A 25,940-nucleotide genomic window follows, 5' to 3' on the forward strand; every position below is an offset into this window, starting at 1 on the left:
GTATATTTCTGTTGTGTGGGGCTGGACATTTTTGGAGCGGAAGATACGGGGGAACCTCAAGTCGCGGATATTGTTTGTCCAGTGGGCAAGAGACCGTTTCGAAAACGGCGAATGGTCTGTGCCGTGGGCAGGCGCCAACAGCGGCGTGGTCTCAGACAGCCCGGCAGACGACGATCCCTGCACAGGAGGCTGGAGCGGGCTTGGAAATCCGGGCTGGGCGGTGATCGTCATGTGCTAGCGCATGTAAACTTTTTAAATAATTCGAGAAAAATAACATGACGGCCTCGTCGCTCTTGGGCAACGTTTTGCCGCTCGTGGTGCCGTTTCTGACGCAGCAGGACAAGCTGAACGTTGCTTACGCAAACTATGAGCTGTACCAGGCGGTGGTACCGCTGTTGTACCAGAAATTGCTCTTTACTGGCAGGCCTCTGGTAGACAGCGAGGGTAGCTGGACAAACATTGGGTCTCTGAAAAATCCACTCATCAGCGACAAGAAACACCGCGAAGTGTACACGCTGCGGCAGGAGCTACTTCTGCAGACGCTGACGCTCAATAAGGAGCTTGCCGGGTACGTCGAGCAGGTGGTTGTGGTGGATCAGGAGATACTACGAGATTTGGCACATGTGCTCAGCCAGTGCCCGAATCTGACACGATTTGAGGTCCCGCAACCGGACCGCTGGTTTGCCGAGATCTGCAAAAGACCACTGGAGTCGTTTGTGGTCACGGAGCTTGACCAGCTGTGCCATCTGCCGGCCACCGTGAAACGGCTGAAACTGGGTGTGCTAAGATCGGAGTCGATTTCTGTTTTCGACCGCCAGCAGGCCCTTAAAAAAATCTACTCGCTAGACGCACTCGGGCTCGTGTCCGACGAGCCGTCCATCACGACGTTTCTCAAGTTTCTGCAGCCGTTCGCGCGCCTCAGACTCACGTCGCTCAGCATAGTGTATTACCACGGATACAACGACTACAACCACGTCTCGCGCACTTTAGTGCAGCAGCTGCTGGACAAAACCGATCCGGCCACGCTGCGGGAGCTGGAGATGGTGCTTGGGTGTGACGAGATGGCGTGCGGGTGTTTGGGAGAGTTCTGCCGCTATCTGGTGTCAAAAGCATTCGATCTGAGGCGACTGGCTATTTTGCAGCGCACGGTCCACAGAGACCACAATTACACGGAAAAATTCGATGTTGCCGTGACGTCGCTTCTGGCGTCGATGCCCAACAACGAGCGTCTCACAGAGCTGTATATCAAACACACGCCGCCGCTGGATGCCATGATTGTTCACGGGTTCGAGGGAAACTATAATAAACGACGCGATCTCTACCACTCGACGCTGCCCCACTTGCGCGGCCTCGAACGGCTCGTGTGCCCCACTTTCGTGTGGTCGCTCGCATGCTACGAGCAGCTCATGTCGGACCTGCTGTGGAACGGCTGCACCTGCGATCACTGCGAGTCTTTCCTGTCGCTTTTTGACGAATTCATCATGAAACACCATTACTATGACGCCGCGTCGGGCCTCGAGAAAGACGTCATCTCGCCGTGCTTCTTCAGCTGTGCAGCAGCAACACTCGCCGCCCGGTTCGTCGGAAGCCCACTTGAACACCTCCCGATGCTCGACGTGTACTGGAATTTCCACTCTCTGCTCAACATGGACCACGACGCCGGCTACGACTGCCAATTCAACCAGAGCTTTTTCCGGCATCTCGCCGCCTGCATCTCGCATTTTCTCCAAGATTACGTCCACGAGGTCTCACGGACAAACCCAAATCTGTGGCACGTCAACTTCAACGGCATAGTGTTTGACAAATCAGACTCTTGGGTCTGCAAAAACGAAAAAGTGTATCGATCCCAATAATCTCATCTATTTGCCAAATCGCTCGTAAAACCGCTCCCGCTCGTGCTTGAGGTCCAAAGAGTACTGCAAGTTTTTCTCGTGGTTCTCTGTGTCCTGTGGGGCTTTAAAATGCTTGGTGAATAGCCGGTCACATGTCTGGCGGATAGCATCCATTTCTTCGGTTTTATCCATGTACTCGTAGTCAAACGTAACAAACGCTTCTTTCTGTATCCGCTGGCACTCCCGCACCATTTTCCATAACGGAACGCACTCAGAGCTCCACATGTTGCGTGCCTTGTCGCATTGGAGGAATTTGTCAAAAAGCTCGGCACAATTGATCGAAATCGCCTCCGAAACAGGATACTCTCGCTTGTACATCTCTACACGATACGCTTCCTTGATCGATTGTTGCTGGACCCGGTCGGTCTCGGGGTCTGTTTGGTCTTTGGTTTCACTGCCGATTTCTCGACTGTCAGTCTGCTTCGTCAATAGACGCTTTAGCTGCCGGTCGCTTATCATTGACTCCTTCGAATCAACATACTTCTGCAGCTCTTCGGGCAATTTATCGTCCGTGGTGTCGGACTTTCTAAACCACATTTACCCCACACTAATAAATAAAATTAATTAACCTATTTTAATTTTGATATCTCAGCTTTGGCTCTCGACGCCTGTTTTTCCTCCACGATCTTCTCAACCTCTGCGTTGAGTCCCAGCCAAGTGATAGGCTCAATTTCGGGAAGAGAGTTGATCCACGAAATGCAGTCGTCAATGCTATCCGACTCCGGGAGATAGATGGAGGATCCGTCAACGGCAATGCTCTGCGAATCCAGGACGTTGGGGTTGAACAGAAGAGCCGAAATGTCGATAATGACTTGGAGGTCCTCCTTATCGGTGAGTTTTCCTCCAAAAACAACACGACCGAGCAAATTCGAAAGCATGGCCCAAGAAACACCCTTGGAAATTATTTGGTCCAGCACATGTTTGGCCGATGACAAATCGCTCTGTGTGAATTCGTAACGCTCCTTGAACCCAACAGGCACAAAACGCAGCCTTTCTCTCAGAATACCGTAGAACCATGCGAGCAAAACGTACAATCTTGTGTGGTCTGGATGCTGAGCTTTTCTAAGGTTCAGAATGCCGTTGCTTCTGATGAGAGTTTCTTGAAGAACTGTTCGTATTCCAGGATTGCTCTCCAAAATAACCTGCTTGCACATCTTGACTATCGTTGTGGCTATGTGCGAGTCTGTCTGGCAGGTCATGAACAGACGGAACTCGCTGTGAATTTCTGCTTCGAGCAACTTCGGAATAATCTCGACAAAGTCTGGAGCCATGTGCACATTCTCAATCAGTAACCAGTTGCCTTTTTTCAGCGCAGCAACGAAAAGTCTACGTGCAACTTCAACACCCTCGCTGGAACCCATGGAATAGGACTCGACGTGTTGGTGGGCGGCCTGCGCGAGGGAGTAAACGGTAGAGCTTGCATCGAATCCGCCAGAAGTGCGCAGAATGAAATACTTGTGCGATTCCAGCAGTTGCGAAACGTCGTACTCGCCAGAATGCTCAAAGTCGCCAACATATTCCTTCATCAGGTTCTCAAAAATAGCACGGTCTTCTTGCAGCAGCGAGCTCGAAAGTGCTGAGTACACCTCTTTGCCGAAAGCTTTCACCATTTCGGAAACAGGTCGTCCTTTGTTCTGCATCAGCATCTTCTTGAATATCACAACCAGGTCCGTGGAAGCAAATTGGTAGACTCGGTTAAGCTTCCAGAGACGGTCAAGCAGAAGTTGTATGTTGCAGAAAGCTTCGCCAAGACTCAGGTATTTGTCCCTCACTTGTTTCACCTGGTCCAGGATTTCTGAAGACTGCGCTAGTTTGGTCTTGATGGTGGCAGCCTCATGTTTGATCGACTCAAGCTTTTTTACTAGCTCGTCGTTCTCCAGGATGCTCACACGAGTGTCACTCAGACTCAACAGGAGATCGTTTTCCAGGTTGTATAGCGATTCCCTATATTCCCCGTTGAGCTTGGAAAGCTCGACAAGCTGTTGTTCAAGCGACGGCTGCTCGCTATGAAGAGTCATATTCAGCGCCTGGTTCACTAGAGAGCTGCTGGTAAATGTATAATTGAGAACGTTCATCCGTGCTTCCAAATATGGCGGAATTCGAGCAGAAGCGTCTTTGGTGTGCACAAACAGCTGGAACTTGGGAGAGAGATCGATCTCTTTCGATCCAAGCTTAACGAGACTGCGCCCGCCGGAAGTTTCAATGTCTCTGGCAATCACACGGCTTACAATTGGGTCGTAATGTTCACCATCACGAATGAGAATAGAGCCTCCAAATCTTATGCAGTTTTCAAGTAGCTTCACATACCCGTCGTCCAAAAAGCTGGTCACCACTATACCGTGGTACTGCTTTTCCATAAAGTCAATCATCAACCCCGATGGATCAATAAGGAACGCAAATCGTCTGTCTGCAAACATCATCATGGTGTTTTCTATGAAAAGCTCGTCGTTTGGAAGACCATTAGTTTGCCAACTAAGCTCCTGGTCGGGTTTCAAACTCGATGTGCGGTAACTGAACGTGCTGTCGAATGGAATGGCGTATTTTGCGAGCTCAGTCTTCCAGAGCTCCAAATATTCACGCCGTTCCAGCTCGTTATAGCGTCCCAGGTAGGACATGTATGCAGCTCCAAGAAGAGTATTGCCAATTAGACACTCTCTCTCGCTCTGGAACGCCACAACACTTGCTTCCCATCTGACTTTCTCCTCTCGCAAGCTCTCCAAAAGTAACGTGCTGCGTCCAACCTTGGTTTCCACGTCCTGCATCTCGGCCTTGATTTTTTCACTATCACGAATAGTCTCGCTATACTTTTCCTTGTAGACTTCTATGCTCTCCTGCAAGTCGTTGATCATTCCATCAATTGCAATCAATTTCGCCTTGGTGTCAATAAGCTCGTTTTCCAAGGCCCGCACTTCGTTTCTCAGAGGCTGAACTTTCTCCACAACAGAAGCATATCTGAGCTGAGCTTCCACCCAAAGTAAAAGCGGTCCACAAGCTTTGCTAGCCCGGTTAACTGCTTCAAAATTGTACCCGGGTCTTGAAATGAACTCGCGCTCCATAAAGTCTGCCAACTCCTTCGTGAGATGTACTTCGCTGTCAAACCCGACAATGCTTGCAATGAAGTCGTCTCTTCTGATTATGAGCTGGACATCTCGCCACGTATTGACGTCGTACCCCAAAAGAATACACACCGACTCCAGGGTCATCTTCACTGCCTCAGGAGGATTGTTCATCGAACGGAGCTCTGTAAGATGCTGTTTCTTGATGTTTTTGACTCCCTTTTGTGCCTCCAAAATCAAAGGCTCCACATTTTTCAGATCCTCAAGAACAACATTTCGCCGGTCGCTAATAATGCGCTCCTGCTCTGTAAACCTTTTGTGGATCTCAATAGACGCTTCCTGCTTGCGTTCTGCCTCATTCTGATCGGTGATCATTTTGTCGAGCATTTCCCTTGCCTCCTTGTTCTTCTTGTCCAGCAGAAGCTTCTTGACAGATAAACTCTCGCTCAATTTCTTAACTTCCAAAAATGTCTCTCTAAGCCTGTCCAGACCAACATTTATGTGCGACTGGTGCTCTTGAAGCTCTGTTTCTTTCTGTTTAAAGGAGCCGACGAAGTTATTAACCAGAGTGAAAAATTCATTAGGAGTAGGGCTCCTGTTTCTGAATCCACCGTGTATAGACACCAAAACATTCACGACGGCATCACGCAATCCATCCACGCCCAATCCAGGAGGGGCATGGTACTGCGAATCATTTATCGGCAGAACAGCCAATAATCCCTTGGCCACTGTCTCTAGAGACTGGACTGTCCAGTCACCCATCCAGCTAATCACACATCTATTGAACAACGCAGGAGATGATATGAGAGGCGGAGCATTTAACGAGTAGGGATCCGTAATTGTAAAAACCACATGGAAGTTCTTGGCCACCTGTTCTGTGAACCAGGTGTACAGCTCCGCGTCAGAGTCCAAAAACAGACCCTGTTCTTGAGACTTTTGTGAACAAAGAGTAATAAGCGTGTTGTAGTCTTCTCCTTCAAATAATCCAGGAACCTCGGCATTGGCAAGAAGAGTGTTCATTCTTTCCAAGAACGCTGTCTCCAGAATAGCAGACTCGTCGATAATGAAACATAACTTGTCGCCTTCGGCTGCTCGGCGAAGAAGTTCCCGCAAAGTCGCATCGAATTTCGCCAAAGTGTACTTCCTGGAAACACTCAGCTGGTGGATTGAAAGTCCGTTGATCCACGCGACAAACTTGGTAAGAGTAGTCTTTCCGCTGCCACTTGGCCCCACAAGAATCATGTGGCCTTGTGGATTTTTCAAGACCCGATCTATGCGCAGCACATGGTCTAACAGATCAGGGTAGAGCACGAGAGAAACATTTGTCTCTTCCTCGCTAAACACCTTCAAACGCTGCTCAAGGAACGCACCTAGCTCTTTTTCGGAAGCAGGGCTGTAATCATACGACAGCCAACCTGAATACAGAATCGGCATTTCCAGTGCACTTTCTGTGTCCGTATATGGGAAGTTTCTGGCCAATGTCGACTTGATCATCTCATAGGTCCAGATTCTTTCCTCCTGGGTGATTAAACGATCAGAAAACAGTCTTAATGCTTCATGGGCCCAGATGCGAAGAAGGCCTTCCAAAGAGAGCTGAGTAGAAGACCTCACCGCCTCATAAATACCACGGACCCAACGAGTCAGCTCTCTTGGGGAGTAGATGTAGTGTGCTTTGTCGGTAAAATGCGCTTTGGACGAAGCGTAGACCTGGATCATCGAATCGGTCAGAGATTGCACGTATCCTCGGAGATCAGGAACACACTTGAGCAACGCCTTGTTGAAGGTGGAATAAATTTGGTTCAACGACTGTGTGCCAGGATAGTCCACCATGATCACAGAACAATGTCTCAGGAATCTGCCGCTCAAGACGTTTCGTCCGGGATCTGTGGGCGGATTGCAGGCTCCGACAAATTGTATGTTTCCCAAACTGACCCAAGCCCCGTCCTTTTTCCTCCAGAATCCCTTTTTCTCCACCAGTTGCCGCAAAAACGATATTGTTGTCTGCGAGCCGTACTCATCAAATGCAGGAAGGTTGATTTCGTCGCAGAATAAAACCACCCACTTTTCGGCCACAGCAGGAACAAGTTTGAGCCCTGAAGGGCCTGTTTGATAGACACAGTGCTGCTCCAGTGCTTTAACAACCAAGTCGGGCGTGGTGTCCTTGGAGAAGTTCACGCCAACAAATATGTACTGGTGTGACTTCCTGAGCGCAGACATCAAAGTCATGGTTTTTCCCGAACCGGGAGGACCGCAGAGAATCACAGCTTCGTGTTTTTTCACTAGTGAGAAAATAAGGTTTTCATGGACGCTCGTGTCCAGCGTTGGAATGACGATGTCCGGCCTTGTGATCATATGAGGTTCCAGGTCGCTTTCTTCGATGACAGAGGGTGTCCAAGTGTAATCAACCATTGAGATGTCGAAGTAGAACATGTCTGGTATGCTGAACTGCGCTAGCCCAGGTAATGTCTGCACATAGGTGCAGAACTTCTCTCTGTTCTCCAATGACATGTCGCCCGCAAAGGACCATATCAACGAATGCAGAGCGGAACGGGCAACATATGGAACAATGTCATCTTGCACAACGGCAGCTTGCATGGCCAGCTTCTCCAGTCTTTGTGACATCAAGCTGAAAAAAGTGTCAATCATGCTCAAACCTCGGTCCATCACATGCGCATACTTCTTCGTCTCCAGCCACAACTGCTGGAGTACGGATGCTGGAAGCAGTTCCTGCAAGTGGTTGGCGAACCTCTGTTTAATGTCGTCCACTGCACCAGCCCGAAAGTTTCCAGTCATATCTTCGTATTCGAGCGACTGATTGCGGAACGAGCACATGAGATTGGCATAATAGTCTTCAAAGCCGAAAAGCATATTCCCAAACGAAACGATACCACACCGACTGACCGTGGCTGGAGTGGCAAAGTTCAGATTTTCGACCTCAAACACAATTCTCACGTTTTCTGGCAGGGGAATCCGCTCTCCGCTAGGCAGAGTTAGAATTTTGTTGTCGTCGAGAACACTGTTGAGGTTCTCGACCCATTGAGGGTCGACGTCACCATCAAAAACGATCCAGATGTTCTTGGATTTCTCGCGACGCAGGTTCAGCTCTACGCGCCGCAAAAGTGTGCTGAAGACACCGTCAGTCCATTCTCTTGTCGCATAATCCAAAGAACCATACAACGGCTCTTTTCCCAGCACCTTGGGGTCAATGGTACACACGGAGTTCTCCACCCCCGTCAACCGCTTGATGGCTTCCAAAAGACACTCGAAAAGCATGGTCTTGCCGCTTCCGGCGTCTCCAACCATCATGAACCCATGATGCGACCGCTGTATCTCAAAAACTTGTAGAGCTTTCTTCAGCCATGACGAGGATGCCGCAAGTCCTCTCTCGGCAGCAATCTCCTTCAAATGCGGAACAAGCTCGTCAGCTGCTGTCTCCAAGCCTTTATCAGACTCAAATATACCAATATGCTCAGAAAAAAATGGCTCGTCCTCAAGAAGGAGTTTGGGCAGGGTGACTGTGTTCAAGCTGTGCACAACTATTCTGCTCTCCATCTGGAAATCGACGGACTGCTCTCTGAGCGCTCTGCGGAATCCTCCGCATCTGGCCAATGTGCTTTTCAGGGCCCGCAATCCAAAATCATAGTGAGGCTGGTTTGAACAGCTGGACGCCAATCTTCTGAAAAAATCCACCACTTGCTCGCCTAGCCTTTTAGCAGAGCTGAAACCTTGAGATATCAGTATCACCTCGCAGATTACGCTCTCGTCTGGCTGCACAACGGCAAAAGTACGGTATTTGGTCTTCAAGTTGTCTGGAAGCGCAGATCTGCCGGCATAGTTTGGGTTGCTGGTGATAAAGACGCCAGACCCTGCAGCTACCTGAAACTTCTTGCCCAGAACTTCTATGGTCATGCCATTATCAGCTCCTAAAGCGGTCTCGATCTTTTCTATCTGCGTGGAAATGGCAGAAAGCATCTTCCGGTCCAGTCTATTGAACTCATCGAAACAACACCATGAGCCAACACGACAAACACCAATTAGGATTCTGCTGACACTTTGGAAATCAAACGTCTCATCACAACAGAAAACCAGTACCATCATTCCCAAATTTTGCCCCAGGGCTTTGATAGACTCTGTTTTTCCCGTACCTGCAGGTCCAACGAGAGAGCCTCCTAATTTTTCGTTTAGTGCCTCGGTCATAGCAAGGTGGCAGGTGTCCATCAGCGGAGTGTATACAAGACGGGCAGGAGCACCAAGATACTCGAATCCATAGTGGGCAGTCCAGTTCCCTTGTTTCACCACCACAGACTCGAGGATGTTATCTGTCTCAACTAAGTAGTAACGCTGCTGTGACAGCCACTCGTAAGACTTCGAACTCCGATCAGTCTGCAGTGCCAAAATATCCCGTTGGTGCACAAGCTCAATAATTAGGTTTTCGTACTTCCTTCGCTGCAGGGACGACAAATCTTGCAGAATCAGTTGTGCAAAAATTGAAAGCACCATGCTGTATTTTTCCACATGCCTGCTATGGTCGGCAGTGGATTCCACCAACTGCGTCCAAAACACCTGCAGCGACAGAATCAAAATCTGGTTTGGGTATTTGTCCATCCATTGAACAAGACTTCCTTTCAGGTCTTCTGAATCCCAAACGGTAAATAGCTGTTTTAACGAGCGTTGCAACAGATAAGCTAAAGTCCGTTTAGTTTCCATTTCCAGTTCACGTAGCCAATCTGTAAGAGATTGATGAGTCACCAGAGATACCGGTGAATTCAAATTAACATTTTCTCCTTCCGGGGAAATAATCCCTTCGATTTGGGATACGTCCGGATTGTAGAGCGTTCCCGCTATTCCAGCGAACATTTTCTGCAAATATGTCGAAACCAGGGGAATATTGGTTGAGTTTCCGACAATCTCAAGCAGCTCCTCATTGCCAATAAAATAAAATCGAGGAAAAATGTCCCTTTGCTTCTCTAAATATCCTATCAAGGATTTCTTAATTTTCTCGAGAGTTTCAGAGATCTTAGTCAGAATCTGCTTCACGTTCGGGATGTTGATCACCTCAGCCACAAGCACTGATTTGTATACTTTCTTCATTAGCGAATGGAACTCAGAAGACGTATTATAGAATCTGTTTGACTCCAACGGTAGCAGCTTTCTTATTTCATCGTTCTTCTCAAACACACCAGACAAATATATCCATTGACGCTGTACGTCAATCCACATATCCAATACACATTGCACATTGGACAGCTTCTCCTCTAACTGGTTGATTGTCTTCTCAAATGCGGAATAGTACGGCGACATCTTCGTTGACCACAAGGCATTGAGATCCTCTGTAATGGTCTGAAACAAATCGTCCCAGCCTTTGATTAGTCTGAACTCGTCATTGAACTGGAACAACTGGAAAGAAAGCTGATCCCAGGTTTTCTGAATTTTATTGATGGACTTCTCCAAGCTCTTTTCTCCTAGGGCCTTGTGTATCGCTGATTTGAAGTATTTCTCATTTGCAACAAGATCTAGATCCAGGACGTGGCCTAGAGTCATATTGGCTGGTGGCTCTTTGAGAGTGTGATCACGAAATATCTCAATCCAGTGACGGTCATTGATCGCATCTGACCGTAGCCCTCCAATAATCGGCAGGACCTTGATGTAAGTCTTGAGTTTTGTTTGAAACTCTTCAAAAGCAGAATACTGTCTGATGGTGGCCGGCTGGGCCCTAGAACGGGCTAGAATGTCCTCTAGGGTCTTCCGAAGAGATGTGATGGTAACAGAGGACCATTCCTGGGAGCGCAATTCTGTTAAAGAAGCTTGTAACTCGTTGATGATCGACCAGAACCTTCTCAGGTCCTCGATTTCTCCCAGAATCGCTGATAAGTTATCTTTTATGAGCAGTTGGACATCGAGAACTTTAGATGCGTTCAAAAGCTTTGACCGTTCCTTCACCAGTCTCAGACACGCATTTTCAAACCGGCTTAAGGACGAAAGAGCCACTTCAGGCTCAAGTTTCTTGCCCAGTGGTTTGTCATTGCTCCATTGTTTATTCAGGGAGTCAATGGATTCCTTGAGCATGCCGGCTTCTTTTTCCACTGTGCTGACAACGAGAGCCATGTTGGATAGGATTAACTCGATTTTTGCATCTACCAAGGTGCTTAGTGCAAAAAATGCTCTTTGAAGCTTCTCAAAATGAACCCAGTCCTCCCCGAACTTGACGCGGAAGAGGATCAACAGATGGTTGCAAGACTCTAGCGTCTGAATTTTGATGGAAGTCTCCTGAACATAGTTCTTTGCCTGGTAGAGAAGGTCCACTAGAGCTATGACGGCTTTCGCGGAGCCAAAATCTACTGGCGCTGTTTCAATGGCCCTCCGTTGGGTTTTAACTTCTTCAAGAGTGCAGTTGATCTCTTTTGAGACTAGACGCGTAAGAATATCCAAAATGTTACGCTGCCAGGTGTTGTAGTAAGTGCTTACTTTCGACTGAGCCTGCTTGTACTCCAGTTTAATCGGCCCAAAACTGGTGAACGTCTCCACTGTGTCGAAAGCTTCCTTGAGATGTTTCACGTCAAGAAGCGCATCCCGCCATTGTGATAGATTGGTGCCAAATGCTCTTTTCAAGTCTTCAAGCTCAATGCCCCACAGCGATTGCAGTTGAAGCCATTTATCCACCAAATTTCTGGCCGAATCCATAACTTGTCCAAGCTCTTCAACGCATTCAAAATAGGGCTTTTGAAACAGATTCTGAAGATTAGAGAACATCTTAGGGTGGTCCTCAACAGAGACGTCAAACTGGCCAGAGGTTAATCGGTGTTGGCTGGTAACAGTATTTAAGCATTTGTTGAGATCTGCAACAATTGACATCTCGGAAATTTCCAGCGGAGGACGAACAGACAGCTTAAAGTCCTGCATGACTATTGTATGGATTTTATCAGGAATGTCTCTCTCAATGCCACCTAATCTTCCTCTCCAGATGGCTAGCTCGGACTTGCATCTATTAAAAAGAATATCCTCTACGGCGAGGTTCATAGCATTGGTAAACTCCTCAATATTCGTAAATCCTTGTAAGGCGAATTTGTTGACTTCTCGTTGCAACGTGTCGATAATGCGACAGAACTCCTCCGCGGAATATCTGCAGGTCGTCAAATCATTGAGAGCGGCTTTTATCTGCTCTCTTGAAGACTCCAAAAACTCAAACTTTTGCAGAAGAGCCTGAATCTGATACTGAAACTTCTCTGCTTCCTCGCATACTTTCACTTCATCGAGATTCGTTAAACCCGATTCAATTAACACTTGAGCATTCTCTAGCGCGATCCACTCTGACTGTGCAAGAAACGTAATGCCTCTGAAAATCGTGTCTAGGTAAGGCTGTAGCAAAACTTTGAGCTCGCCCAATTGATCGACCTGTTGTAAAATAGACTCTAGATTGATCAGCGAATTGTTGAGACTAGTTGCAATGGGGTATATGGTCTCCAAAGTATGGGCAAGAGAAGCAACATTACGGGGTATTTCAAACCCCATGATTTGGAGCAAGTTGACCTCCTTGAACAGTTCTGCATCAGCGGGTGACAAGTTGACCTTGACCGTAAATTCCTTGGACTCTGTGCGCTCTATCTTAAGCATATATCGTCTCAGGGTCGTATCTCTAACATTTTGCTTGAAAGAGGTCAGCCAATCGCGGTAGCACTTATCCAGGTCCAGTTTCTCCATAAGCAACCTCAGTTCATTCTCGATTTTTGCACCTTCAGGATACCTTGCCCAGTCTTTCGTCATAACCAGCTCCATACGCGTAATTAAAAACTCGATCTTGTATCTCGCTTGGCTGATCCAGGCGATCATGCTGCTGAAGCGCGGAATGTCTCGAAGCTGAAGTATTTTCTGTGTGCTTTTCTGTCGTTCAAACTCCTGCTGAAGCGAAATCAGGTCATCCTGAATCACCTGCAATAGCTCATGCTGGTGGTCGAATATCGAAGCTCTGATGTTGGGCCGCTTGAGCAAAAATGAGTACTGCTCAAATACCGTAAAGGTCTCGTTTGGAGACGAAATCGCCTGAAGTGTTTGGCGCAGAAATTCAATCAGCTTGTCTTCAAGCGCATTCACTCTCTTCTGGTACGTCCTCTCTGCTTGTGTCCATGCTCTCTGGCCTTCTGTTCCTATGTCTAGGGGGTTGGCAGTCTCCACGGCACTATAAGCATGGTCAAGCTCTTCCAGATATGCAGTCACCTTGGTGGCTTTAACCAGATTTAAAACTATTTCTTTCAATTCTTCGTGTTGGGACCTAAACTCGGCAGCTTTCGAGACGGCTTTTTTCAGCTCATCTGGGACCACGATCCTTACAGCTATGAACTTGTCTGACCTCTTTCGAAGTAATTCACGAGCCATCGTGGTGAAGTCCTTAGTGTACTCATCCAGGTTTTCTAGCAAATCGTCCACCTGATCGCTTATAACCTTGAAATCAGCATACGCTAGCTCCATCACCTTTACATCGTGTAAAATGCCGGTTATTCTAAGCATGATGTCCTCAACGATGGTCTGACAGAGCTCAATTGCTCGTTGGATCGGATACATGGTCACCCGGAGTTTGCGAAGGTGCTCAAAGATGGAAGAAACAGCCTCGGCAACTTTGTCCAGCGATTGAGCGGACAAGAGATCGTTGATGGGGAGGTCCTTGAGCAGCTGGTTGTATTTGGCGGCCACATTTAGTGCGTCCTTGATACCAGTGTCGGAAAATGTCACCGTGGCGTGGTACCTCTTTGCAGAGCGTAAAACGTCGAGCGTAAGCTGAATCTCTGGGCTTTTGAGCTGTTCCTGAATAGACAACAGCGCTGTCTCCTTAGAGGCCCAGAAATTCACCTCCGTAAGCGTGGGCCCGTCGGAAGGTTCATGGCTCAGCTGGGCCACGTTCTGGACTTGTTTGACCCAGTCGTTCACGATCGACTGCATCTCGTTCAAAATCTTGGAGTCTGTTTTAGTGTGTTCGTCGATAACGTCAATGGAAAGAGCGGCGAGATGCTGGTTTTGCCGCACAGCACCTAAGATCGCAGGATGCGCGGTGGTGGCAAGGTTCGGGATCTGGATCGTCTGCTGCAGATGCTGGAACGAAAGTGCAAGCTCGGAGATCTTTTTCTGCGTAGAAGCCACGGACTGCGAGGTGGCAAATGAAGTGAGCGCCGAAAAGTATGGCGAAATGCCAAACTGCAACAGCAACTCCAGATACTCAAAATTCTGTCGCGGCGAAGACCTCAATGGAAGCTTGGCCACGAAGATCTGGTCTGTGCACGGGACGCTGTCGAGCAGCGGGCCCCTCTGTTTGAGAAATATCACGATGGAGGCCGACTGGGCAAGATCTGCCAGCTTCTCTGTCTCCAGTCGCTCATATAAGCGTAATTCTAGAAGTTAGAGCGCGCAAAATGGTACTTACCGTGCATTCCAGTTTGAACAAGGAAAAGGGCACTTTCGCTGGGGTTTTGGATAAATTGGGCCAGCAGGAGGTTGTAGTCTCCATCCAGACTGGCCGTACCAAGCAACGAGGCCGCCGACCGATGAATATAGTCGAGAACGGTGGCGGGGAGAAGCAAAGACATGTGCGGGAGAGATTTGTTTATTTGTTGATCTGAAACGCGACTTCACCGCCACAAAGCAGGAGTGCACCGCCACAGAGGAATAATATTCAGATTAATACTACAAAATTCAAAAACGGTATATTGTATTGTATCCATCATGCTAATGACACTTAGATCACAAAACTGAACATCCTAAATAGAACAAAATATTAGTTATTAGGCTGTCGTGGGCACGAAGGAAGCAAGATATCAATAATGGGGAGCAGTCCTCTATTAACCCATTCAAGTGCTGGCTCAGTTGGACTTCTCGTGCTGAGTAGAGACTCTGTTCATGGCAACCATGAAGTCCTCAAGGGTTCTTTGAGGAGGTCTCTCCTTCAGTGGCTTGCCGTTCATGAATCTGTCGAACTTCTCAGATTCAGACATGATAACGTAGGCACCACCAAGGACACAGAAGACACCGAACGACCAGATCCACACTCTGACAACAGTGACGATGTCGTTCCAGTTCTGAGACCACCATCCGAACAGGGTGAACATGGTGGCAATGATATCGACAATCAAGACGGCACCAGACAGTTGCCACGATGGAATGGAGGACCAGAATGGACCGGTGGCTCTGGTAACGAAAATCAGCCAGTTCTCAGTCAGGGAGATTTGCAAGAACAGGACACCGTCGATGGAACCGAAGTTCTGAATGATACCTCCCTTTGGCAGGAACATGGTAGTCAAGGTGATCCATGTACCGACGGCAAGGATGACACCCATGACGATGGACATACCCCATAATCTTGGCAGGTTCCACTTGACTGGCTTCTGGTCGAATGGAGCGTTATCGTAAGCAATGGCAAGAGTAGCAACGTCGGCAAAGATGGCAATGAAGACAACCAAGTCGATGTTCAAAGACTCGTTCAGAATGGCAATCCACAGACCAAGGAAGATCTCCAAGTGCAAAGACAGAGCAATACGGTAGACAACGTAGGCGTACATTCTGTGGAAAATCTGTCTGGAAGTCTTCAAGGCGTCAATGATGGCAGAAAGACCTGGAGCAAGGAAAACGATATCGGCAGCAGATCTGGCAGAGTCCGAGGCACCTTCGACGGCAATACCAGTGTCGGCCTTCTTAAGAGATGGGGCGTCGTTGACACCGTCACCAGTCATGGCAACCAAGTAACCTCTCTTTTGCAGAATCTCAACGACATTGTACTTGTGTTGAGGGAAGACCTCAGCGAAACCGTCAGCGTTCTCAACAAAGTCAAACAGCTCGGATCCAGACAAGTCTCCTCCTCCGGAAAGTCCCAATCTGTCGGCATCGAAAATGTTGGTACCAAGACCCAACTGTCTGCAGGTCTCCTTGGCAATACCAACAGCGTCACCAGTAAGCATCTTGACTCTCAAACCGAGCTCCTTAGCCTCGTTAACAGTCTTAGCAGTGTCATCTCTAGGAGGGTCCATACATGGCATGATACCGAGAATCTCCCAGTGGCCCTCACCTCTCTTTCTGGCAACACCCAGAGATCTGAAACCTCTGGAAGCAAACTCGGCAACCTTGTTTTCGTACTTCTCGAGAATGTCCTCTGGGATAGGGTGGTCTTCCTGGACGGTCTTCAGAACGAACAATGGAGCACCTTTGACACAGATGATTCTCTCACCTTCTGGGGACTCGACGTATGCAGTGACTTTCTTGGAAACTGGGTCGAATGGCTGGAACTCGAGCATCTTGTACTTGGTCAAAGCGGCTCTGGCTCTTGGGTAGTTGATCAGGGATTTGAGGAAGGCCTTGTCGATGGCATCAAGACCCTTCTTCTTTCTGGAAGCAGCAAGACAGGCAGTAAGCATCAAGTCATCTGGCTCAACGCCCTCGACGGTGTAAGGCTCGTGCAGAGAAAGCTTGTTCTTGGTCAAGGTACCGGTCTTGTCGGAACACAGGATCTCGACACCGGCAAGAGACTCGATAGCAGACAGTTTTTGGACAATGGCCTGCTTCTTGGCCAAGTAAGCAGCACCGACGGCCATGGTAGTGGTGACGACGGCTGGAAGACCGACTGGCACACCAACAATGGTGATGGCAAGGGTGTATCTGAGGATTCTGACGATCTTTGCGGTTCTGTAGAAGGCAGAAGTCCAGACAACCAACAGAGTGACAATGACCAAGACGAGCAAGGCGGTACCGATACCGTTCAGCACCTCGGTGAAGTGACCTTGACCACCAGAGGCCTTGTTGACCAGAGCAGCAGCTCTACCAACGAAGGTGGAATCACCGGTGGCAGTAACAATCATCAAAGCCTCACCTCTCTTGACAGTGGAAGAAGAGAAGGTTGGGTCTCCAGATCTCTTGTCGACGGCCAGAGACTCACCGGTAAGGGCGGACTGGTCAACTTGCAAGAAACACTCATCCGAAACAAGCTTACCGTCGGCAGGAATGACAACACCGTCTTCCAGCTGCAAAATGTCACCTGGAACAACCTCAGAAGCAGCAATTTCAACCGGGTGGCCATCTCTGATGACGGTGGCAGTGTTTGCCAGCGTCTTCTTCAACTCGTCGACAATAGAACCGGCCTGGTACTCCTGGATGAAACCGACACAGGCGTTCAACATCAGCAAACCACAGATAACACCGAAATCGACCCAGTCCTCGAGACCGGCAGCCAGAATGGCAGCAGCCTCCATGACGAACTGGATAGGACCGATAAAGAACATACAGAACTTGAGCACGAGGTTCTCCTTTTCCTCGGCCATCTGGTTAGGACCAAACTTCTTTCTTCTTTTGGCAACCTCCTCGGAGGTCAAACCAACCTTTGGGTCGGTTCTCAGCAGCTCCTCGGGAACGACTTTGAAGGAAGAGTGGTCCTGCACCTCGTCCTCCTCATCGCCGTCGTCGGCACCGTGGTTGGATTGCAATTCCATCACCAATTGGTCGATGTCCTCTTCCTCTTCATCATCTTCCTGAAGAGGGACTTTCTCCTTGGTTGGTTCAGTTGCAGACATGATGAGTCTCTATTCTAGCAATTGAACTGAAAGAAAAAAAGAATATAAAGTTGGATGGAGAAAAACGAAGGAAAGATACTGCATTTTTAAGAGGTGGATGCAAATTATGCACCTTGCAACGAGCGACTTTGTTTGTCCAAATTCAGTAAACAACAATCGGTACCAAAAGGGTAAAAAAGAAACACAAACCACAATTAAGTTTCCGACCAACGAGTTATTTAGCTGTATTTTCACTGGTCGATATCGTTAACAAAACCGATTTCTATTGTTTTCCAGCAACGGAATATCCGGGAAGACGTAATTTGCGTGAAAATTGGACACCGGGACATTGCCGATACTGGCTCGACCGTGCCGAGCAAACCGCTGCACACTCAATCTAGCCGTGAGCTCCTCCATCTGACCCGGTTATCTGGATGCTGCTTTCGCGGAGACGTTTTATTAAGTGTATCTTACCCGCCTTTTCTACGCTATCGTTTCTTTCTGTACGCTATTGTTTACCTTTTTGCAATCCAGGGGAAAGTCGCAGGACCCAGACAGGGACAGCTCAAACTCGGGAAAATGCGAAGCCAGAATCTAGAACTGGCTTCTGTCCATGTACTGTTCCTGGAGATCCGCCCTCACCCGTCAACGCCAAATGGCCTCTTTGCAACTCATCCCCAGCTTCTACAACTACGTAATTGCCAAGAGCATATTTTCTGCACCGGTTTCGGACCAAGACCGGTTATATGCGAAATCATAACTTTTGAGGTTTTTTCGGCCAGGTTTTTTTTCACTCAACTTGCCAAAACCGAGCCGATCTTTCCAGCCATTTATTCATTCCGCATCCACCGCCTAAAAATGCCTGTGTTCTGTTTTTAGACCGCATTGTTCCCTATTGGGAAACTTGCTTACCCAAATAAGATACCCCGGATCACGACAGTCTTGTTGTCATGGCCCTCAGTACTGTACCTTTTGATGCCCCATGTGACATAGACCCTCTCGGAGACTTGCCTTGCGTGTATCCAGGGTGGTCCTGTTTCATAGCACTAATTAGGTAAATTTGGTGATTACTACTCCTGACTGCACTGCACCGAGGCCAGCTAATAATTCTGCATTTTTAATTACAGATAACGATCCTCACTATTCATACAGTTCCATTTATCCTCCTATAACCGAAAACTTATAACCCAAACTCGCCGCTGGTTTACTCCGTCCACTCCTCGTCGCTGTCGCTCGACAGGATCCTCGACCGATGCCGCGTGTTCGCAGGTCGATAGTACTCATCACCGTCGTCTATGTCGCTGGGCACGCTATCTGCGTCCCTGAGGTCGCGTTCAAAGTCGTAGTCAACGTAATCGTCGTCGAAATCGTCCTCCTCCTCTTCTCCAGGAGAGGGAGCATTAATAAATAGTCGAAGAGCCTCCCGTTGCCGCCAGGCGTCCGCAAGCTCAGGGCTTTCGCGCTCGAGCAGAGAAATAAAACTCTCTTCGCCGTACGAGGCCGACTCGTCGTGGTACTCCGGATCATCCTCACTGTCCGAGGACGAAAATCTCTCGTTGGTAGCTGCAAGAAGGCGTCGCCCGCAATTCAGACATCGAGAGCCGTGAGCTTCCCAGTGGCAGACACTGCAACGTGGAATGCCATCGCTGGTATCCAGAACGGCCTCCGAATAGTTGTCAAACAGATTTTTGAAACAGGTATCGTTGTGGTTATCTTTCTCGTATAACTTGTTGCGCTCGCGTATCATCTTGGTTATGGGCTCTTTTTGGTCGGGATGGTCCTTCGCCACCGCCTCCAGATAACTTTCCAGCAACTGTTTCATCGGCACATTAAACACAGGAACACGCCTCACACGCTGGCGACACAACGGACACGAGTGCTTCACCTTGAGCCAGTCCGACAGGCACTCGTAACAAAACGTGTGCCCACAAGTGACCGTGAACGGAGTCACCATCAATTCCTGACAGATGGTACAAGTAAAGACCTCGACACTGCGTCGCATCAAGTCCTTCTTGTTCTCATCCCCCAAGGATTGCAATAACTTGAGCACTTCCATCGATGTGGATCATAAAAAATTATTTTGTGTTTTAGAAATTTAGTCGATTTGTCTATCTTTATACAATTTCCCTCCAGCGGGCCATTTTCTTTAGATACTGGTCCAAATTTTGCATATGCTGTGCGCTGATGTGGTCGTACTGGTTTTGTAGCACTTTGATCGTGTGCTCGAGATATATAACAAGGTTCTCTCTGATCTCGTCGCTGTCTTGCACGTCCAGGTTATGGGCGTATAACTCACAGATAGATTTCGTGTTGCGCATGAAAATCTCCGTAGGGTAGAACGTCTTCTCCTTCTTGACCTGCTCTAGTATATCGATCGCAAGGTCCAGACGCCCTAGCTCAAGGTAAAACTTGATTATGGCGTACACAGCCCTGAGAAGTTCGGTGTTGCTGCGCGGCGAGACCTCTGCCATTCTGTCCAAAACTACCATGCCAAACTCATGGTTATGGAACTTGACGGCATCCAGAAGCATGTTCGTGTAGTCTGAAACGGACAGAGAGTCGCGATGTTCCTCCACAATCGACGAGAGGAACTTGAAGGTGCCAAGACGAAATTTCGGATTGAGGGTCTTGCGTTTGAGAAAAACCAGCATTTTGAGCGATGGTTCGTTCAAGTCCGCGATTTTCGGGTTGCTGCGAATAAAGTCCACCAGCTCCTCAACTTCTTCGATGGATCGAGACGTCTTCATTGCCGTCACCAAGATTCCTTTGTGCGGCCAGATCCCACTGCGCATCCGGCTGTCGATCGCCTTCATCCGCGGCAGCACGGGTCCTGCCTTGTCCCCAACTATACTCCTGCGCAACAAACGGTGCTTGCCTGTTTTTTCGTCGAGCGTGATCACGTGAGCAAGCCGTTGAAGCGAAAAGTTATCGCTGCTCTCGATTTCCTGCACCAGTCTCCGAGTTATAGGTGTACGGATCATCGGGTATGCTGCAACGTAAGTCTTCCACAGGTTATAGACAAAATCTTCCTGGAATTCCAAGCCGGTTTCTTTGGCTATCTTCAGCACAAGTTCTGCATACACCTCGGGCTGTCCGTCGCGCTGGATCCACCATAAAACTCTGCGCAGCAGAATTTTGAACTCTGCGTCCGTGGCAGCGTCCTCGAGCACTCTTCTGGCCAGCGACACCTCTCCAACTCTCATGAACATGTCTATGCACTCGAGACGGTAACACTCACATTCCTCGGGCTCTAATCGCTCAACCCATTCCGGATAAAGAGTGGAGATGTACTGCTGGGCCTCTCGACTCGTTTCAATTTCGTCCAGCTCGTCGACGAACCATACCTTGTGACTTTTAGTGTCTTCGAGATGCTGTATAACCCATTTTTCCTGTTCTCGTGTACCGTGGCGCATCAGTATCTTGTATATTAGGACTCGCGTGCGAAAGTGGATACTATGGCCTCGGGAGAGCCATAACCGGTACGCCATATAGCAGAGTGACGGATTGGACGTGATTTGCTGCAGGTCCTTCAGGTACGAGTCCAAAACATCTGCGGCCAATTTTCTGCATGACATAACTGTCTGATTAAATATCTGTGTGGCCACGCTCACGTTTTCTGTACGCAGATACACACGTAGAGCTAGCCGGAAAGCATCGGGATCGGGGTCGTCAACGCGACTGAGGTAAATGCTGAATATACGTTCAAACTCTCTGTAGTCGAAGTTCATGTAGAGGACGAGAAGCAGGCGTTCGAGAAATGCAGTGCTTAGGCCTGCGTAGTCAAAAATGTTGCCAAATCTCCGTGCCATTTTGTAGATAAAGGTGTAGTTGTCGGACATAATGAGCAGCTGTTCGAACTCAAACGGCGCAAGAGAGACCGACTCGAGTCTGCGGTATAGCTCGGCGTATTTCTTGGTTCTGAAAAGCTCTGCCATATCCGGAGGTAAAAAAGCGGGGGTAGGCCTTTCGGGATGCGTATCGCGGGGCTTACGTTCGTACTTACCCTCCAGTAATGCGCCCATGGGTCGTCTGCTGATGTTTAATAATTTTGATAAATCTGGACGCTCGCTCTGCGGCACTTTTTCTGGCTCCTGTGGTATATCGTTAGCTAATTCCTGGTTTTGTGACTGTGGGTCAACTGGCGCAAGTTCTTTATATACATCGCTCCTAATGTGCTGTTCGTGTCGATCGTCGTGGTCATGTGGGATATTCTTGAGCCTTAGCCCGGGGCCTGATCCAAAAACACCCCCTCGGTTTATATTGGTAACCGGTTTGTCGCGTTCTAGCTGGCCCCAGTCAATCTCTACTCGCATGGACAAGACCCGCAAGTATATTCGCCCCGGCGAGGTCAGCAGAATGCGCGCGTTTTGAAGCCTCTGCATCGCAGAGTTGTATATGCAGCGAGCTGGAAGGATAAAATAAGTCGATTTTGGAAAAAAATCCAGAGAACAATCTTGAAAAATTATTAAAATAAAATAATTTCTTTACAATTTACTGGATAAATTTATGTGGACTGCTTTTGTCTGGCTGAATGCTGCCAAGCCGGCTTCTCCAAGCTCGCGGCCGATTCCCGACATCTTGTATCCACCAAATGGCATACGGTAGTCTGCTGCGAACGTGTAGTTGACAAACACCTGGCCGCTCTGCACCTCGCGGATATACTTCTGAGACCGATTGATGTCTTGAGTGAACAGGTAGGCAGCCAGGCCGTAGGACGAATCGTTTGATAGCTCAATGGCCTCCTCATCCGTGTTAAATTTGGACACCGTGACGACGGGGCCGAAAATTTCTTCTTGAACGACTCTCATGGATTGGGAACAGTCGGCCAAAATCGTCGGCTGCAGAAAATAGCCCGCCAGGTCGGGCACTTTGTTGCCGCCGCACACAAGTTTGGCACCCTCGGCCACTCCTATCTTGACGTAGTCCAGGATCTTGTCCTGCTGCACCTTGGAGACCTGCGGACCGACGTTGACACCTTCGGCGAATTGTGGTCCCTGCACAAAATTCTCTTCAACGTGCTTTTTGAGTCTGTCCAGAAACTCGTCGTAGATACCTGCTTGGACGTAAATTCTGGATGAGGCGGTGCAAATCTCGCCCTTGTTGAAGAAGATGCCGAACGCAGCCCATTTGACAGCCTGTTCCAGGTCGGCGTCGTCGTACACCACAAGCGGCGACTTTCCACCGCACTCCAGAGTGCACGCCTTAAGGTTTTCTGCAGCGAGCTTCTGGATGGTCTTGCCAACCACCGTGCTACCCGTGAAAGTGACCTTGTCGATGCCTGGGTGTGACGCAATGGCGGACCCAACCTTGGCTCCAAGACCACAAACAACGTTCAGCAGTCCAGCCGGAGCACCAGCCTTCAAAAAAAGCTCGCACATGTACAGAGCACAAAGAGGCGTATTTTCGGACGGCTTAACCACGATGGCATTACCGGCAGCCAAGCAAGGGGCCACTTTCCATGCAAACGTGGAGCACGGGAAATTCCACGCCATGATGGCGGCACACACCCCATATGGCTCCGTAACAGTGTAGGTGAATTTCGAGCGCTCTGTTTCGACTGTCTTGCCATCCTCGGCAGTGATTGCCAGAGCACTGTAGTAGCGGAACACGTCTGCCGAGTGCAGCACGTCGAAAATGGCGTTCGTCGCCTTTGGCTTGCCGCTTTCGAGGGCTTCTAGATCGGCCAGTTGATCGCTGTGCTCGAGCATGAGCTGCGAGATTTTGAGCAGCAGGTCCGACCTTTCGCGGCCACTTTTGCTGCGCCACACCTCCGTGAAACACTTTCTTGCGCTCTTCACGGCCTGCTCCACATGTCTCTCGTCTCCAAGATGGACGGCGCAGATCTCAGTGCCGGTGCCAGGGTCCTCGACGGCGAGTTGACTTTCGGTGGCCAGAAACTCGTTGTTGATAAAAATACCAGTCTCCAGCTGGTACTGCTTGCCGTTCGGAACTTTAATGTGTGCGATGGTCATTAGAGAAGCAAATTCAGCACTAAATGCTATCTATATATCGTGTATGCACCTTCCTGATAAGGCAGGAGCTGAAAAAATTAAAATTAATTAAGTGTGGTGCAAGGGTGCACCAGAAAATTAACATTCCATTCTTTGTCATGAATGCTCCGTCTACACCACGGCACCCTGAACCGGACCAAGAGGTGGAATTGACCGACCACGACATACCAGAGGATCTTGCCGAGGCTCTGGATTTATCATCTGACTCTGAAGAGGCTGTGGGCAGCGAGAGCGTCGAAATGGTACCAACAGCAACCACGGGAAGTATTGACGATTTCACCGACCTGGATGCCACAATTAATAGGCCGTCGCCGGTCAATCCGTTTGGACAGAACCGCGGACTCACTGCCTCGGAACCCCCGCGTCTCGTGCGCCGGCCGCCCCAGCGCCCGCGCAAGCTAAGCGGGGCGCAACAGAGCCGGCTGGTGGCGTATATGGACGCCAAGCTGCTGCAGATCCAGCGGATGTTTATCAAGTATCTTTCGCTGCGAAACGACGATGATGAGAACGATGTCGATGACGAGCAGGCCGAGAAGTCGCCGCTTGCCGAGATCGACGCGTCGCCCCCACCACAGGCAGAGCCGGACGACGTTTACAAGTACACGCTGGACCGGCTGCTGGAGCAGGTCACAAGCGCCGTGCTACTGCTGTGGGTGTCGCTTTACGGGACAAAAGAGATTCCAGCTATTTACCATTCAAATTTAGCAGACTCAGAGCCCAAGGACGAGCTTCAGATCGACCTGATCGACCCGTCGACCGTCGCGGGACAGCCGGCGTACCTCATCCGCATCATGGGCGACCTTGCGGACTACTTGGAAAAATATCGTCTTGACTCGTTCCAGGACTTCCATTTGGTATTGGAGCTGCTGGCCAAAATTGACAATTTCGCGAGTATTCTAATCGACCAGACAGAAAAGCCAATTTTCAGCACCACCGACAAGGTTCGCATGGACTCAATTGTCCAGCGGACGAAAATACTGATGGTGGCCAAATTCGAGGAGTTCCAGGCGGCCGTCGACGCGAGCGAGGCAGACGAGCGGGGCAAGCGCGGCGTGCACTCGGGAAGAGACCTGCTCCCGACGTACCAGCTGCTAGTGGGCGAGATCTACGAGGGGATCACGGACCGCACGTCGATATGAGCCACTGGTACGCGGAAGCAGTGTGCTGCTCCTCCTCGCACCACAGGTCCTCCAGTTTCTCCGCCATTTTGCGCGCCAGCGGGTACTGTTGGTCCTGAGCGAGGATATGTAATTCTTTGGAAAAAAATTCACGGTGCGCCATTTTCAGGGCAACGCAGCCTCCGATCAGTAGCGGAAACAACAGCAGCGTGAGCGAGTTGCCCGACACTGCGCCAAGTTCCGCCACCAGCTGCTCGAGGTAGAACTGCACCACGGGGCTGTCAGCTTCTGTGGAGGCGTCCGCGAGCTTCAGATACAAAATCTCCTGCGCGTAGAAAAGAGCTTTGCACACGGCCAGGTTCCGCTGGGTTTGACGCTGGCCGGGCGTGAGGTCCTGGAGCGGAATCTGAATCTCCAGCGTCTGGATGGCCGTCCACGTAAGCGTCATTTTGTGTTTCACTGGGGCGAGCAGTTTAGTGGTTTTCGCGTCGGCGAGCTTTGCTAGTGTCTCGAGCGACTCCAGCAGAAGCGCGCGCTGTTGCCCGACGTGCCAGTCGCACGCAAATGGCACGTCCACAAGTGAGATGAAGTTGAAGCTGTGCTGGTAGAATTCGTACGGCGAGGGCAGCTTGGAGGTGTTGCAGAAAAACAGCGCAACGGGGAAATTCCGCACAAAGACGTTGAGCACGGTATGGCTGTCGGGCAACGCTGCAAGCGCCCCGAGCGTCTGGGCGTCGAGCAGCTCGCGCAAGCTGGTTTCGAGCGCGTGCAGCGTGTGGATGGCGACGATGATCCACGAGAAGGGCGGGGCGTTTTCCACCAGCATGTCGAGCGCAGGCTCGGAGGTCAGAATGTCGAAGCGCGGAGCAATTTTGCGATCCTGGTGCTTGTACGAATCAAGCTCGAACACAAAGCACATGTGCGAGGGGATCGGGTACTCGCTGGGGTCTTGGGGATCGGGCTGGGGCAGCTGTGGCGGCGACGATGCGGCTTTAATCTCGTAGTTCCTGGGCAGCGCAGCACCTCGTTTTTCGGGCCACGAGCAGTGCAAGAAGTTGCGCGAGCAGCCCGAACACACGGGATACCGCTCGTCGCACTTCTTCTTGCGCTTTCGGCAGGTGAAACAACCCGACTTGGTTCGTGATTTGGACATGGGGAAAATAAAAATTGCAACAATTTTGCGGGTCCGAGGTGTAAATAGCACCGGTGCGCGGGTGCGCCGGTGCGCACACTATGCGTAGCACCGGGCACAGAAGCTGGCGCTGCGCAGCCTTCTTGTGCCGCCAACTTACTTGAGCTCCTTGAGCCCCTACTTTCAATGGCACGCGATTATATGGCCATCCTG

The 25,940-nt window shown here is 49.6% G+C and overlaps 6 protein-coding genes across 6 annotated transcripts; 2 read left to right on the plus strand and 4 right to left on the minus strand.

Annotated features, from left to right (window-relative positions):
- Positions 1–275: 275 nt before the first annotated feature.
- OGAPODRAFT_76584 (uncharacterized protein) lies at positions 276–2,427 on the plus strand (the record flags this gene model as incomplete). The annotated part of the gene is made up of 1 exon (XM_018356200.1): positions 276–2,427. The coding sequence occupies one exon, from the start codon at positions 276–278 to the stop codon at positions 1,851–1,853; it is 1,578 nt and encodes a 525-aa protein (XP_018210587.1). The 3' UTR covers positions 1,854–2,427.
- A 34-nt stretch (positions 2,428–2,461) lies between these two features.
- OGAPODRAFT_76585 (uncharacterized protein) lies at positions 2,462–14,520 on the minus strand (the record flags this gene model as incomplete). The annotated part of the gene is made up of 2 exons (XM_018356201.1): positions 2,462–14,325; positions 14,358–14,520. The coding sequence occupies 2 exons, from the start codon at positions 14,518–14,520 to the stop codon at positions 2,462–2,464; spliced, it is 12,027 nt and encodes a 4,008-aa protein (XP_018210588.1).
- A 152-nt stretch (positions 14,521–14,672) lies between these two features.
- OGAPODRAFT_88121 (plasma membrane H+-ATPase) lies at positions 14,673–19,431 on the minus strand. Its single transcript, XM_018356884.1, has one exon. It carries the CDS (start codon positions 17,485–17,487, stop codon positions 14,794–14,796), a length of 2,694 nt encoding a protein of 897 aa, XP_018210589.1. The 5' UTR covers positions 17,488–19,431; the 3' UTR covers positions 14,673–14,793.
- On the minus strand, positions 18,606–19,431 carry OGAPODRAFT_16500 (uncharacterized protein). Its single transcript, XM_018354474.1, has one exon. It carries the CDS (start codon positions 19,418–19,420, stop codon positions 18,671–18,673), a length of 750 nt encoding a protein of 249 aa, XP_018210590.1. The 5' UTR covers positions 19,421–19,431; the 3' UTR covers positions 18,606–18,670.
- A 137-nt stretch (positions 19,432–19,568) lies between these two features.
- Positions 19,569–23,438, minus strand: OGAPODRAFT_94101 (uncharacterized protein; the record flags this gene model as incomplete). The annotated part of the gene is made up of 2 exons (XM_018357467.1): positions 19,569–21,767; positions 21,981–23,438. The coding sequence occupies 2 exons, from the start codon at positions 23,436–23,438 to the stop codon at positions 19,581–19,583; spliced, it is 3,645 nt and encodes a 1,214-aa protein (XP_018210591.1). The 3' UTR covers positions 19,569–19,580.
- A 137-nt stretch (positions 23,439–23,575) lies between these two features.
- OGAPODRAFT_94102 (uncharacterized protein) lies at positions 23,576–25,724 on the plus strand (the record flags this gene model as incomplete). The annotated part of the gene is made up of 1 exon (XM_018357468.1): positions 23,576–25,724. The coding sequence occupies one exon, from the start codon at positions 23,576–23,578 to the stop codon at positions 24,614–24,616; it is 1,041 nt and encodes a 346-aa protein (XP_018210592.1). The 3' UTR covers positions 24,617–25,724.
- Between the last annotated feature and the right edge of the window lie 216 nt (positions 25,725–25,940).

This window comes from Ogataea polymorpha, assembly GCF_001664045.1.
Source record: "Ogataea polymorpha strain NCYC 495 leu1.1 chromosome Unknown OGAPOscaffold_4, whole genome shotgun sequence".
Classification (NCBI taxonomy): domain Eukaryota; kingdom Fungi; phylum Ascomycota; class Pichiomycetes; order Pichiales; family Pichiaceae; genus Ogataea; species Ogataea polymorpha.

What these genes read in the sequence shown, in the direction of transcription:
- OGAPODRAFT_88121 (XM_018356884.1), bottom strand. Translation starts at nt 17,487, where the DNA reads ATGTCTGCAACTGAACCAACCAAGGAGAAAGTCCCTCTTCAGGAAGAT.
- OGAPODRAFT_16500 (XM_018354474.1), bottom strand. Translation starts at nt 19,420, where the DNA reads ATGGTGACTCCGTTCACGGTCACTTGTGGGCACACGTTTTGTTACGAG.